The sequence below is a fragment of the Nipponia nippon genome, unplaced genomic scaffold (genome assembly GCF_047370975.1).
Source record: "Nipponia nippon isolate SJK-2023a ecotype South Korea unplaced genomic scaffold, ASM4737097v1 scaffold_23, whole genome shotgun sequence".
In the NCBI taxonomy this organism is placed as follows: Eukaryota; Metazoa; Chordata; class Aves; order Pelecaniformes; family Threskiornithidae; genus Nipponia; species Nipponia nippon.
Genome location: NW_028262340.1, coordinates 1,551,713 through 1,565,225, shown reverse-complemented (window position 1 = coordinate 1,565,225; position 13,513 = coordinate 1,551,713). Strand labels below are relative to the sequence as shown.

The window sequence follows — 13,513 nt, the reverse complement described above, 5'->3', positions numbered from 1 at the left end:
TACGAGACCCTCATACCCTGAAGTTAAAGGTTAAGCCCTGGACAGGAATGGTTCAGCCCTTAGTCATCAAAACACATATTTCACTGCATGCATTTGCTCAAAAGACTCAAAAACCTTTTAGACAAAACCCTGTAAGCTGACTGGTGGTGAAAGTTAAGGTTTTCATGGTACAATTCGCAAAAGTAAGAGTTTGTCCTGCCAAATTCACCTAGAAAATGGTGTAGCCTAAATCTAGTATTAATACCTGCTGCTTAAAGGAGTGGGGTTTGCAGAAATTATGTTAATTTCAACAGAGATAAATTGACATGCCAAGCAGAGAAATAATTTTTGATTAGATGATCAGTGGGAGTGAAATCCTCAGTGTAGTTTTTAAAATGCATATGACTTGCACAGATTAGGAAGTAGCGTTACTGGTTACTCAGGAAGATGCGATTAACAGGAGCTGCGTAGCAGTAGCATCAATCAAAAGTTGAAAGTTCAACCTTCAGTTAACTCTGCTCTAGCTATTTCCCTTAAATATTTTCTTCTTTATGTAACTATAAGTTGTCAGTCAACGCAACAGAAAATGTAAAACAGCTCTAAAATTTTGTACAATTATGCATGCAGCCAGCTACCAGCAAGCAGTAGTACTGTCTATACTGTCTACGTACTTGGCTTGGTTTTTAAATTACCAGTGGGATTTACTGAGCAGATCAATTCTGAAGTGACTGTAGGCTCCAGCGTGCATGTAGGGATGGCTAATTACACTGTATCGGGCTTGCACACTTTGTAAATTAAACGAGATTGTTAAAGGGGATAGTAGTGACTGTATGATTTTGGCTCTCTCTGGTGCCTTTCATCTGTCTATGTTTTGTGCTTTCAAAAGTTGCAATAAATAAACCTCATGCTACATCTAGAAAGTCAATTGTTTTGTATTCCTCAGTAAATAAGGAACTGAACTGGGAAGGTTATCACTAGCGTTGTTATGAGCGTGTAGCTCATATCAGGAGGTGAAGTCATAACTACTGAGGTTTAATTTTTGAAGGTGCTCAGTGTGTCTCCTGCCACTGATTTCCTCCGAGCACAGATATCTCCATGCCCAGAGACACCAGCTCAAGACCGTTTCCGCTGTTAAATTGTTAAAATGGTTCCTGGCACAGTTCTGTCCTGGACTGATAGCCCTCGCCCAAGCAATTCCTGGGCACATCTAGGGAGATAGGACAGGACAGGGACCATTCCCAGGAGGCATCTAGGAAGGGTATGTGGGTCTGATGGTGTGGACATGGGCTAATCTCTGTAAGCTGGCCCCAAGGGCAGAGAGCAGTCTCAGGTGCATTTAATGCTCTAAGCTGAGCTCCTGAAATTACTGGGCAAATTTGAAACCTTTGACCTCAGTTTTGCAAAGCTACTTTTTAGTGAGTCCATCCCCCCTCCTGCGCAAATCTGATGGTCATACCAGCAGCACGCTGCTGTGGAGGCTGGGTTACATCCCGCTGAATTTTACATGTCTCAGTTTGAGCTAGTTGCTCTTGGCTTCCCGTATAACCATGCGAGACAAAGAGGCACCTCTTGGGTGATTCATTCACCCTTGAGATAAGTGCCTAAGGTACAGTAGATGAATCACCCTTGAGAGCTGCCACTCTTTCCAGCAACTGTAAAGAGTCAAGGGTGACCAGCTCTGCTTTAGACTTCTGCCAGTTCGTTGGCTATATTCAGGCCAAAATCCGTCTAATAACCCTGGTCTCTCAAATGCCTTTAATCTTTTCCCGTAAATTCTATATAAAGTGAGGATGTGGGTAATTCAGCTGAACTTCAAAGATATTCTTGCATTTGTGTAAAAAGTAACCTGGGTGAAAGGCAAACTGCTTTCCTCTTTCAGAGCTTTGGAGACTCCGGTTATCTGTACTGTTAGGTTGTAGGGGGGCAACATCCCAAGATTTCATTCCAGGTGTGGGGAGCTCCCCATGCATCATACAGAGCTAGCTCTAATGTTTAGGTCCATATACTATAAAAAATAACATTAAACATGCTAGATGAGATGTCAGTGCATGGCTTAAACCTGAGTCTAAACAAGGGGTGGCAAGTTTAACAGTGAAAAAGCAAATTTCACCCTGGGAACATCTCGGGAGGTTGAGGATTATTTTCTCCCATTGGTTTTGTGGCTTTCTCTGTACGGCACCCTTGGCAACAGGGTTTCAGTGAAAGGAAATCACCCGAGAGCTTTGACTGTCAAGTGATTTATATCAAGTTTAGATGGCTAAACTCCAAATTTGTGTGAATGTGCGTGTATGTGGGGGAAACCCAAAAGTTGAGGTTAAATATATGAATTCTACAGATGCCTCCTCTCTAGACCTTTGTGGATGTATGTATTAGAGAGAGGATTATCCAAGGACAGAGCAGTGGATTTGGGAACAGAGACCCATGGCTCCACCACACACTCAGAGTCACCCCAGCCAAGACACTTCTCTTTATGCCTCAGTTTTCCAGTTGGCAAGAGCTGGATAATATTGAGCCACCATATGCAGGGGGTGATTTAAAAACTTGTAAGTGGTCACTGTAAATATATCATAACCAGCGGGGCTCTAAATCCAGAAGCAGAGGCCCTGTTTGTTAAGAGGATGTCCTAATTACTGCACTTAGCTGTCAGGAGCAGCAAGTGCAGTAGGTTGCTGGCTCCTTCTGAGGCTGTTTGGTCTGTGTCTGTCTTAGAGTGATTTTGTATGTAATCGATGATTGTTTTGCTCTTTTGGGGAGATAGGTTCATTTGCCTCCGCTCCTTTCTAATGAAGGTCGAAAAGATATAACTAGAGCTGAGAAGGAAGAGGATAAAAGAGGAAAATCAGAAGAAGAGGCTCTTGTAACCAAAAGAGGGGAGCCAGTCAGGATCAAGATCTTTGAAGGAGGGTAAGTGTCTCATTTTATTTCTCTCTTTGTGTCACATTGTATAGGAGTTACTGATAACAGTGATGGCAAGTCAGTGAAGGTGCCACGTGGAGGTGAGCAGGAGAAGGCCAAATATAGTTGGATTTCAGCTTACTTTCCACAGCCACTGTAAAAACCTGGCCCTTGAGATCAGTAGATACTCTGGACTGCATTAATTTTCTTTTTTTGAGTTGTCTTCAAGTTAGAAAGCACCTCAATCTCTTTTCGGAGTGGGTGGTCGAGTGAAGATGGTTGAAGAGCACAAACACGTCCTGCAACTGTCTCTGATGTGACGGGGGTGTACTCCATATCTTCCAAATCTTTCCAGAGCCTTCTCCTGAAAATGATGTTCCTAATGGTTGTTACCATTATAAGGAGGATCTGGGGAGATCTTTTCTGACGCCTGGGTTTTGGGTGGGGGAGAAGAGAAGGGTTGTATTTACGTGATTTTAATCCCACCTAACCAAAGTAGTTCAAACCAGAATGGATGCAAGATCTAAATTTGATGTATATCTTAATTCTCAGCTCCAGGTAATTCAGAGTACTCTTCAGTAATTCAGCACTGGTCTAATACTACTGTTTATCTTTTCAAAAATAAAAAATCAGCTAATAAGTAGCGTGTCTGTGGGATACAATTAAAGTTCATACTTCAAGATCATCCTTCCTGTGTCTTGCAGAGGGGGCCAAAGAGATGTAAGAAATCCCTAGCAGGATTCATCAGTTCTGCTCTTGCTGTTGGGTGGTCTTGTTTTTTGTGTGTTAGAAAAAGGCTTTAATTAGTCAGTGGTTGTGGTTTTCTGCTGTTACCGGTTGAAGTTTGCTTTTATTTTAAAATACTTCATTAGCAGATGATCAAACTAGCTAACCAAAAGAGTAAAATAGTGCTTTGGGAAAGGAAACCTGCTTGTTTGTTCAGGACAACTCACCTCTCACCCAGACGTAGGCACTATGAGCCCAGCTCAGGTTTAGATATGTGTCGGTAGTGAGTGGTGAATGCTGAAAGCTAAAGTAATGGCAACCTGTAGTGGTTATGACCTGAAGTGATTTAGGGAGGGAGACAGGGAATGGCAAGAAAGCAACAGACTGAGAAATACGTTGGTTCGGTACGTTTCCATCACCCTCCTGTAGCAGATAGGACCCATGGGACTAACTGAGCGCTGGGTTTTATTGCCTTAATGCCCACGAGAAGCCTCCGTTCCCCTCGACTGTGTTGTCCCGGAGCTGTGGCCGTTTCAGGGGGACTCTTGGACTCCTTCCTAGACGTGATTAAAGAGGCTGAGCGTTAACACTAATGAAAATCACCCTACCCCTCGCAGAGCAGCTCCATGGAGGTTTTTTGGGGAGAGACGCGGGGGTGTTCGGTGCTGGCTGCTCCCCGACTGCCCCCACCGAAACGAGCCCGTCTCCACATCCCTGCGCGCACGCGGGAAGGCTGTTTGCGTCCCCGAGCCCAGCACAACGGATGCGGAGTCACATTTTCTAAATGACAGACACAAAATAAAGCAACTTTTCCAACATGTTCTGTGTAAGCCAGCATCAGGGAACGCATTAGTCATCCTGAACGTATGCTATGTTTTATTTTAAAGTTCCTGTAGCACTGACTTAAGGCAGACGTCCTTCTGGATGTGAGACAGAATATAGTAGCTGTTTAATGCCAAGCACAGGCACTAATGTAACACACCAGGTCGCAGAAATAAATTTTATATCTAAATTACATGGCTTACGCCCTGCAAAGAGGTCAGGCAGGACAGGCAGTTCTCCCAAGGTGCTCGGTGCGTACCTGGTGGTCCGTGGCTAGTTCCCCCAAGGTTTCTGATGTCAAATTGTTCAGCCTCAGCAGCTTGTGTCTGGGAGGATATTTTCCTGCAGTGAAGGAACAAGCCTGCAGATGAATCCACAGGGTGTCTAGTGCTTTGTGGAAGATACTAAATGGATCAGACCCCTTTCCTGGCCATCTCTTGAAAATGTTTTACAAAAAGTGCATCAATTCTCAAGACGTTATTTCACTGTCTTCCCCTCCCCCCAAAAAAAATTTCCTCATCTCAGTTTTCCCCTTATTTATTGGTTTCACATGGTCTGCTCCTGGCTGGATCCATCCTTCCAGTGAGTTGCAGTTGGTTTTGAATCTTTTGGAGCCATCCCATGCTTTGTTGCCTCAAACAAGGAGGGAGATTATAAAGAAATTCCAGTGTTCCCACAAAAGGTGAACTTGCTGCAGCTCTTTTAGCTCCTTCTTCCCCTCAGTTTTTATTTATTTAGAGTTCTTGCCTTTGTTACTCTCATTTTCAACACTTGCTTTTCCCTCTGTACAGTCTTCTGGCTTCCCCAATGCCATAGCTGTCTTTCCCCCATTGCTTCATTGTTTATGGCACTGCCAGGACCAGCTCTGCTACTTTCCTTGCTGCTGTCCAGCCTGCCAGCTAGAATCATATTTCTTGGCTTTCAGAGAAGACCAGAAAAGCCAGATTTCATACTTTCATCGTACCCATTGCCCATTTTTAAGGAACAAACCAATGAACCCACCAGAGGCTCTCAGAGCTCTCTCTCTCATTTGAAGATGTCTCCTCCCTAGCTATGAAAGTGGATGGTTGCTTTGCTTGTGTTTACCTACTGGGAAGTGTTTTGGAAACAACAGCTTGCAGGTTCCTTGAGCCTTGAGGTACATTCATACCTGGGTTTAGGATCAAGGCTCAGTAATGCCATGCATGGGATGTGCTTGGCCTCAGTTTCTTCCCTCATCACTCTTTCCATGAAGGGTGTCAGTCAGCGCCTGTGGTGCCATCTCATAATGTAGAGTAGCAGCCACTGGGGTTGACAAGAGGACCTCGGTGGTGGAGGTGTTCAGCTCCCGTTGACTTACCCAGCCATTTCAGCATCTGCCTCCGTTCGCCTCCTCTGTGAAGGAGAGAACCTGTAGTCCCTTTGTGTTGTGTCTCTGGTTTCTTGGGGACCACAGGAGGGACATGCATGGTTCTGCCTTGACTTTTCCACAATTAACTGTAGACAGGATCCACAGAGTTTTCTGTTGGGCTCCTGTTTAAAGAACAAATTCCTCTTAGAGAGCAAGTCTTAAGATCACTTCATATGTAATTTCAGCAGTGGCTTTTTACTTGCAGTCCTGAAATTTCCTAAGACTGGCTATACCTCCATTGCAACCAGCATTCACCCCCTGCCCCATGAACACACCCCGTGCACTTTACTGCAAAGGAGGTGGGAGTTGTTTAACGTCCCACACACAGGCTGGATGCTACACGGGTTGTGTTTGGGAGAACCATGCCATTAAGCAGTCAGGTCAATGTTTGTACTCCTGAAGGAGCTAATAAAAATATCCATTGGAATTGTCCTGAGGGATGTTGTGGTGGTTTTGAGCAGTGAAAATGATCTTTGAAGGTCAAGCTGGCCAGCACTGCTTCAGAAGAAGTGCCGTGATTCCTTGGTGGCTCTCTGTCACCTTCATCAATCCACTCTGGTACTTTGGAGGCACCAGGCCCATTCTGAAATCTTACATCATGAAAGTGTAGATTGGTATCGACCTGATTTGAGAGTGAGGTTTCTGATGGTATCACGGTCTTGTCAGGGAAATGTTGCCTGTTTACTGTGCATTAGCATTACCATGATGAAATCTGATAGTAGTGGGGTAGTTACAGTCGATACATGTTCTTCTATTTCATAGCCAAACTCTCTGTGCTTTTATGGGGCCCATCAGTTGCCTTATCGCACTAGTTGATTGCAACTAGTAGGGAAAGCAATACCAAGATATAGAAGCTGAAAGACCACTAACCTTAACTGACATCCCCAAACCAGTGTCATGTAAAATGAACACTACATCAAAAGCAAGGCTCTCTTTGGAAAACTGTTCCATTTTTTCTCTCTATAGGGAAAAATACTTATGCCACCATAAGGTTGCAGACCCAAGTATCCTTGCATTCACACCTTAAAAAATACCTCCCTTTCACACCATCCCATGTGTACAAATCCACACATGAGCAAGAAGAACCATAATGTAGTGTATCTTTCAGCTTTAAGAGAGATGCTCATAGTGCTGTTGTGACCAAGGCTGCTTTAGCCATCAGTTTGGTCTGACTCAGATATGAATCCAAGTCCTTCACTCTTTGTCCTCACTGATAAGTAACAGAGAGTTGCAGGTTCACCAGCCATGGGATCTTCTGAACCGGCATTCTGACCCCCCACCTTAAATCACTGCTCCCTTCAGCCTGGGCGAAGCCCCTTCTGCCTAGTACAGTACAAATAACGGGGAGATTGTATGAGGTTTGACCATTGCATTCCCTAGAGAGCCCCGCGGCTGGAGGGGTAGAGGCTGCTGTGTTGCACTGCCCTTTGTCTCCATGCTGCGGGGCTGCTTATGGGATTTTAGGCAGGCAGGCAGAAGATGGAGCTGCACATCTGCCTCACTTAGCCTGTCCAGAGAGAGGCCTTCCCCTGGGTTGAAGGAAAAGGGAGAAGCCTTGGGACTGTTTTATCAGACTCGAAAGTGACTGCTAATTAGTAGATGCAGAAGGGAAAAAAAAAAATAAACCTTTGGGGGACCCGTTAGCTGTATGCAAACCTCCCTTCCCCCAGCTCTCTTCCCAGTTCTTGCCGTTGTGGACTCACTGGGATCTGTGGTCAGCTTCTCTGGGGTGATCTCACTCCATTTCTATGACCGGCCACAGAAACTGCAGCTCCCACCACCCGCTGACACACACCTAATGGAAAATCCCTGGCACAACAATGCGAGAGTTTTATTACCCTAGAGAAAACCTCTCTGTTAAACTAGCAAAGTTTCTCAGCGTGTAACTCCAAACCCCTGCATCGGACCCAGTCAGGGGATTTCCTTTGCTGCTTAGATGAGTTCTAAGAATTCACCATGTTTATTTTAAAAGGAGTCATTTATCTCAAAGACACTAACTTGAGCACACACGTTAGCAGCAAAGGAGGAATCTGAGCAAGCTCATGTCTGTAGCACATCCAGCTGCTCTGTGCACCAGGGTGAGCTAACGGCTGATGCTCCTTAACTTACCTGCAAACCTGCTTGAATCCTGGAGATGAACTCACTTCACAGCCCCAGGGCAGTGCCTCAAATGAGTACATATCTCTGCGAAGCAGGGCTGGTGTTAAATAGTACTATTTTACTCTGTACTCTGTTCCTAGATATAAGCAAAGAATTCCTGTAATTTGCATTTTTGAGTGAAAGGGGTTTTCCTGAGACTTGTCTGCTTTGCACGGAAGGGAGAAATTGGTGTTAAACCTTTTCCTAGGGCTAGCGGTGCCAGACTGACCACTCGGCATTAATTCGAGCATCTTATGGGGTTTGGTTGCTGGATTTTCCCTGTCTTGAGAAGTGCTGAACAGGCATTGCTGTGCTTCATTTGGGCAGCCCTGTGGCTGCACAGCCCTTCTGCAAATCTGGTCCTGCACGTGTCAAGCTGCTCCCTGAAACATGATGTTGAAGTCTCAAGCATCAGCTTGTGCACAGGTGTTTATCCTGCTTCTGTAAAGGACCTTTAAAAAAAAAAAAAAAAAGTGTTTCTTATATGTGGAATTTTTTGTTTGTTTTTCAGATAGGACTTTACAACAGAGAGGAGAGCTTTCATGCCACTGGCTTTGAGACTACCAGGACAGCCCCATTGCCTAGGCAGATCTGAAAACAATTAACCAGCTTGTGTTGGGGATGTTGGGAAAAGGGAAGAGCATACCCTGATTTTGTTAACGCTCGTGTGAAAAAAAGTCATGTCGTGTCAGATGCTGGCAGCTTTCCAGGAATCCCCACCAAAGTAGTCAGTCTGCATTTCCCTCTAAGAGGTTGGCTTTCTGGTGGTCCATACCCATGGGGTTTGGGTATAGCCCGAAGGGTCGTGATGCTCATGCTCGCCAGGATCCGTCCTTGTGGGTACTGGGACTGCGCCCAGGCACCGTGCTCCCTACGCGGGGAAGGACAAGCCTCATTTCTCATGCCCGTTAAAAGAACATAAGGTCTCTTTTGAGCACCATACGTTTACACTCTTTCTTTTTTTTTTCATAACACAAGCAAAACACATTTTCTGCTTAAAAAGCTAACAATCCAAAGGAGACAAGACACAGGGTGGCAATTTAAGGAAGGACGGATTTGTGAATTTTACCGATGCTGACAAGATGAAAGGAGAAACTGTTTGAAGAGACAGGTTTGCAGGCAGTGAGAAAGGCTGCTTGAAAGATACATTCAGGAATAGCAGCAGAGAAAAATAGCTTCTAGAGAAAAAATATTTTCAAAATGAAAGGAATGTGTGCTTTTTGCTTCGAAAATCATTGCATTCTTACTTTAAAATATACGTAAAAGCTAATATGAAGAAAAGGTTTGATTTGACTTGAGGCAAATGCTTTTTTCTCCCCATAATATGTTTTCATGAAAATTTGGATTTTCTTTTTAATTTTGGGTTTAATTAAAAAAAAAAAATTTCTCCTGGTAACTCAGGGAGTAGCCAAACTCAAAAATCAGTTCTTTTCAGTGGTCTGCTCAGGAAATCTTTTCTTGGATCGGGAGCAGCAAGGTAGGCGGCAGGAAACAGTGCACGGAAGAGGAGGAAAGTGAGAAGCTTGCAGGTAGAGTCATTGCAGAGAGCAGCAAAGCAAAGGTGTAACTTGCTTGACTCCGACTTTGGACACCTCAGCCTATCTGCTTGCTTTGAGCTGCTGCTGAGATGTGGTAGATAAGAGCCGGTGTGTCTGGGAGAGCTGACAGATTTCCTTTCTGAGGGAAAGTGTGGGACGGCTCTGTAACAGTGCCAGTTCCCGAACCTGCCACTCAGCAGATGGTGCTGCGTGCCAAGAGCTCTTGTATAAGTAACCTTGTATAATATAGAAGTAACCTCGGGTTATTAACTTTAAAACAGGTTATTAATTTCTGTAGGGAGCAGCTTCTGGTTGTATAACCACTACTGAAGCTTCATGCAAGATCCCAAATGATGTATCGTTGGGACAGAGCTCAGGGAGTGAAGCACTTTATGTTTTCCTTGCTTTTGTGACAGTACATGCAACCTGTCAGTTGATACCTTCCCTGAACATTTCTCAAGGGTCCGTGCAGTGTCGTTCACATTCAGTCAGCTCTTTGCTACCTCCTTTGGTTTCCCCTTATGAATGTGGGTACAAAAAACCCCCTTAAATCCTGCGTATGTTTTGGTCAACTAAGCATAGACCCACTCTCAGTTATCATCCTAGCCCTGATACAGCTGGATGAAAAAATATTTGCAATGCATGGACCCCTGTGCTCGTCAAGCTTTGGGTGTGGTGATGACCAGCCACCCCTGCACCACCTCCACCTTGGCTCCGAAATGCAAGATGTCCCCAAGTGCCTACAGCTCGGAGCACTAGAGGCGGCTTTTCTTTAATACCAGCTGTGTTTGTGCTGAGCAGTTCCTGAACATACTGTTCCCTGGTCTCCTGAACATATCCCGGAGACAGCGAATGGTGGTGGTTAGAGCAGATAAGTGTGACTTGGGGATGGTGGACTCATGACTCACTGTGACTCTTGGATAAGTCATTCTCTTCTCTACACTTCAATTTCCTTGTTTGTGAGAGGGGAGACACAAACTCACCTACTGCTAAGCTTGGTTATATTATGCCTTTAAAATGTCTTAATATTCCTCAGTGGGAATTGTTAATGTTTCCTGTCCTGAATATCTCCTCACTTCGGGTTCGTTCTGTGGCTTATTCTTGTTTTCCCAGGAAATTTGACAAACACGGAAGGATTTAGTCTAGGTTGTTGTCTGGTTGCCTTTATTATTTTTCCTAAATTATTTTTGCCTGTACAGCCAGCCTGCTTTCTTGGCATGTCCTGCTGGTAGGTGCTTATAATGCAGCTTGATGCTAATTTCCTACAGCCAGTTATTAAAAAATGTTATTTCCAGTTTCCTTTCTGACCTTGTGTGGGATGCTGAACTTTCTGCAGGGATTTCTTTCCTCCTAAGTGAAGATCCCTGTAAGCATCCAGCCAGCGAGCCCATGGGCTTCCCCAGCATGACATGGTTATGGTGGAGCAGAGGCCGAGAGTGGTCCTTGGGTGGAAGATGGTGCTCTTCTGAGCCCAGCATTCCCAATATGGTTTTCCCAGCCTCTTATTCCACTTACCATGACTTTTATCTTCTCTGTGTTACACAAAGACAAGAATTCCCATTTGCTCTCAACTCAAATCGTGAAAAATACAGACTTAATAAACATTATCGAGCAAGAAAATGCCTTTGATGCCTTGCACAGGTGCCTGGGGTACCTGGCTAGGGCAAACCTGCCTTGCTGGCATTGTGCTGTATCTTATTTGGGAATGAAGAGTGCTGCAGCTGCCAGGCTTGTCAGTCTCCTGTTGTAGCACTAAATGAATTAAAAATGAACTAATAATTGCATTTGTTCTAGCAATTACTTTGCTTATAACACCTTGTAGATCCTGGGATTAGTCCAGGTGGATAAAGAGAAGCAGCCCCTGTTCTGCAGACGCTGAGACCAACAAGCAAGTGGGTTCCTGGGGTGGGACAGAGCATGATTTTCCTTCCTTTGGTGGAAAGATGAGTTCAGGTCACTGTAAGCAAAGAGGCAGAGAGGGAGCACTGCCTCACTTGGGGTATCTTCTTCCATGCCCTACCAGAAACTTGTGACACTTGAGATCACCTTGCCTCTCCCTGTCTCAGTCATCCCTTTGCAAAAATGGGGGCAATGTCGAGGACAGCAGTAGTAGGTGTTTTGTTTTTAGACCACATGTCTCTCCTTGGGGCTGGTTAGACCATTCCACAAGTCTGCAGTGCTGCCTCTTTCCTGGCCTACGTGCAACTTCGTCTGATTTCTGGGGTGGGGTTTGCCCATGAAACCCTGTGTGCGCTACTCCGGAGTCATTCTCTATAGGGAGGGCACAAAGTGTATGGGGTCTGAGAGGGGGAGAGGATAAACACGGGGAAGATGACCCTGTCATCGCTGGTGGGGAGAGCCTGAGGATGTAACCTGTGAGCTTGCTAGCATACCTTTTATACAGAAGAGTTACAAAGCAAAATGGACAAACAGCATTCAGTGCAAAAAGTGCCAGCAGGTGTTAGAGGTCCAGGGCTGTTGGCAGAGCAGAGCTGTGCATGAGATGGGCAAAATTGTGATTTCCAAGAGCAGATGAAGGGGCACACAAGAGCATTTCACAGTGCCTTGATCACACAGGTAAGGTGAAGCCAGTGGAAAGGAAGAGTGTGATTTGATGAGACAGACACTTTTGGCAGCTGAACAGGGATGGAGAGAGGTAAAAATGGGTTACGAGGCAAGAAACTGCAATTATCCAAGCAGGAGAGAGTCAGGCTGGATGATCTGAGCTCTCACAACAAAGAGGGCGGGTGTGGGATGGAGAGAAAAACGGTACAAGTTGGTGCCAGGACAGAAGTGAAGAAGAAGAGAGAATGAGGGTCAGAGATAATCTTGGGATAGGGAAAATGACATACTCATAGGAGGGGGCACATGCAGGTACCAGGTTAATAGCACTCGCGTGTGTGTGCATTTCCAAGGTTATATATGCCCTCAGTTTCCTAAGAGTAAGCATTTTTTTGCAGTTTAATAAAAGGCAAGCTGGACACTTTCCTTTGTCAGGGGTTTGAAAATGATAACGTAAAAGAATCTGTGTGAAGTCCTGAAGTAAGTCCGTGATCACCTGGGCTGTCCTTCTGCACCTCGGATTCGCAGGCATGACACAATGTCTTATTCTGAGCCGCTGTTTGATAGGGGCCAAATGTCTGGAATAATAAGCTCTCCATGTTAGCAGACTATTTATGAGCTTGTGGCAAACATCAAGATTATAGGGTTTTCACTTTATTGATTCAGTGACACAATCTCTACAATTAATTCAGTGGAAAATTTGAGAAGGCAAACGTTTTTACCAGGTTTACTTAGGATTAGCCAGTTCTTAACGTCTGCATATCTAGGCAGCCTATCCTATACAAAAATGTAGTTTATAGGAGCCCTTTAATAGATTCCAAGTACTGTGCAATCAATTAGAAACCTGATGTTCAAACAGACAGATCCAGACCTAACTGCCTATTACTCAATCCATATTCCACTAGGTAAATGGCAGGAAGATGACTCTGAGAATATAATTCTGAACTGTTTTTTGGGACTTCCTTTTCTGTCCCTTTCTAATGATGAAAACATTACTTTTGAGGAGACAGGTCTCTTCTCAAGGCAGATGTTAATCTGATTCCTCTTTGGTGGTTTGTTGTTTTGTTTTGGTTTTTTTTTTTTTAATCTTCCCAAATGTAGTAGTTGATTTTCAGTTCTCTTTAGTATCAACTACCAGCGAATCCCAGTGATGACAGATGGGATGTGAAATTCTTGGGAACATTCTGCATGATGGAAATGATAGAGATCTGAGAGTAAAGTGTGCCTAAACTGTATTTTCAAAAAATAACATGCATTTAAGAGCATGAATCCTATGAAATCCATCTACTGACTAGGTGTTTCACCTAGAGAGGGACCATGTTCCTGAGACTGGGAGTTAAGCACTCCCCGCTCCCAGTTTGGATTCCAAATTTTACTTTTGGAAAAAATTTACTTTTTTGCATAATTTGGAAGTGAGCACACAAGTCATACTGATGGTAAGAATGTTTGTAAGAACTGAGTA

The 13,513-nt window shown here is 44.5% G+C and overlaps 1 protein-coding gene across 3 annotated transcripts in view; it reads left to right on the top strand.

Annotated features, from left to right (window-relative positions):
• Nucleotides 1-13,513, top strand: part of HIVEP3 (HIVEP zinc finger 3) — a 315,453-nt gene that overhangs the window by 251,452 nt on the left and 50,488 nt on the right. For all 3 annotated transcript variants that reach the window (XM_087760919.1, XM_087760921.1, XM_087760920.1), the window contains one exon: nt 2,738-2,883. In XM_087760919.1, coding sequence (XP_087617045.1) covers nt 2,738-2,883 — 146 coding nt within the window. The remainder of the gene's footprint in view (nt 1-2,737; nt 2,884-13,513) is intronic.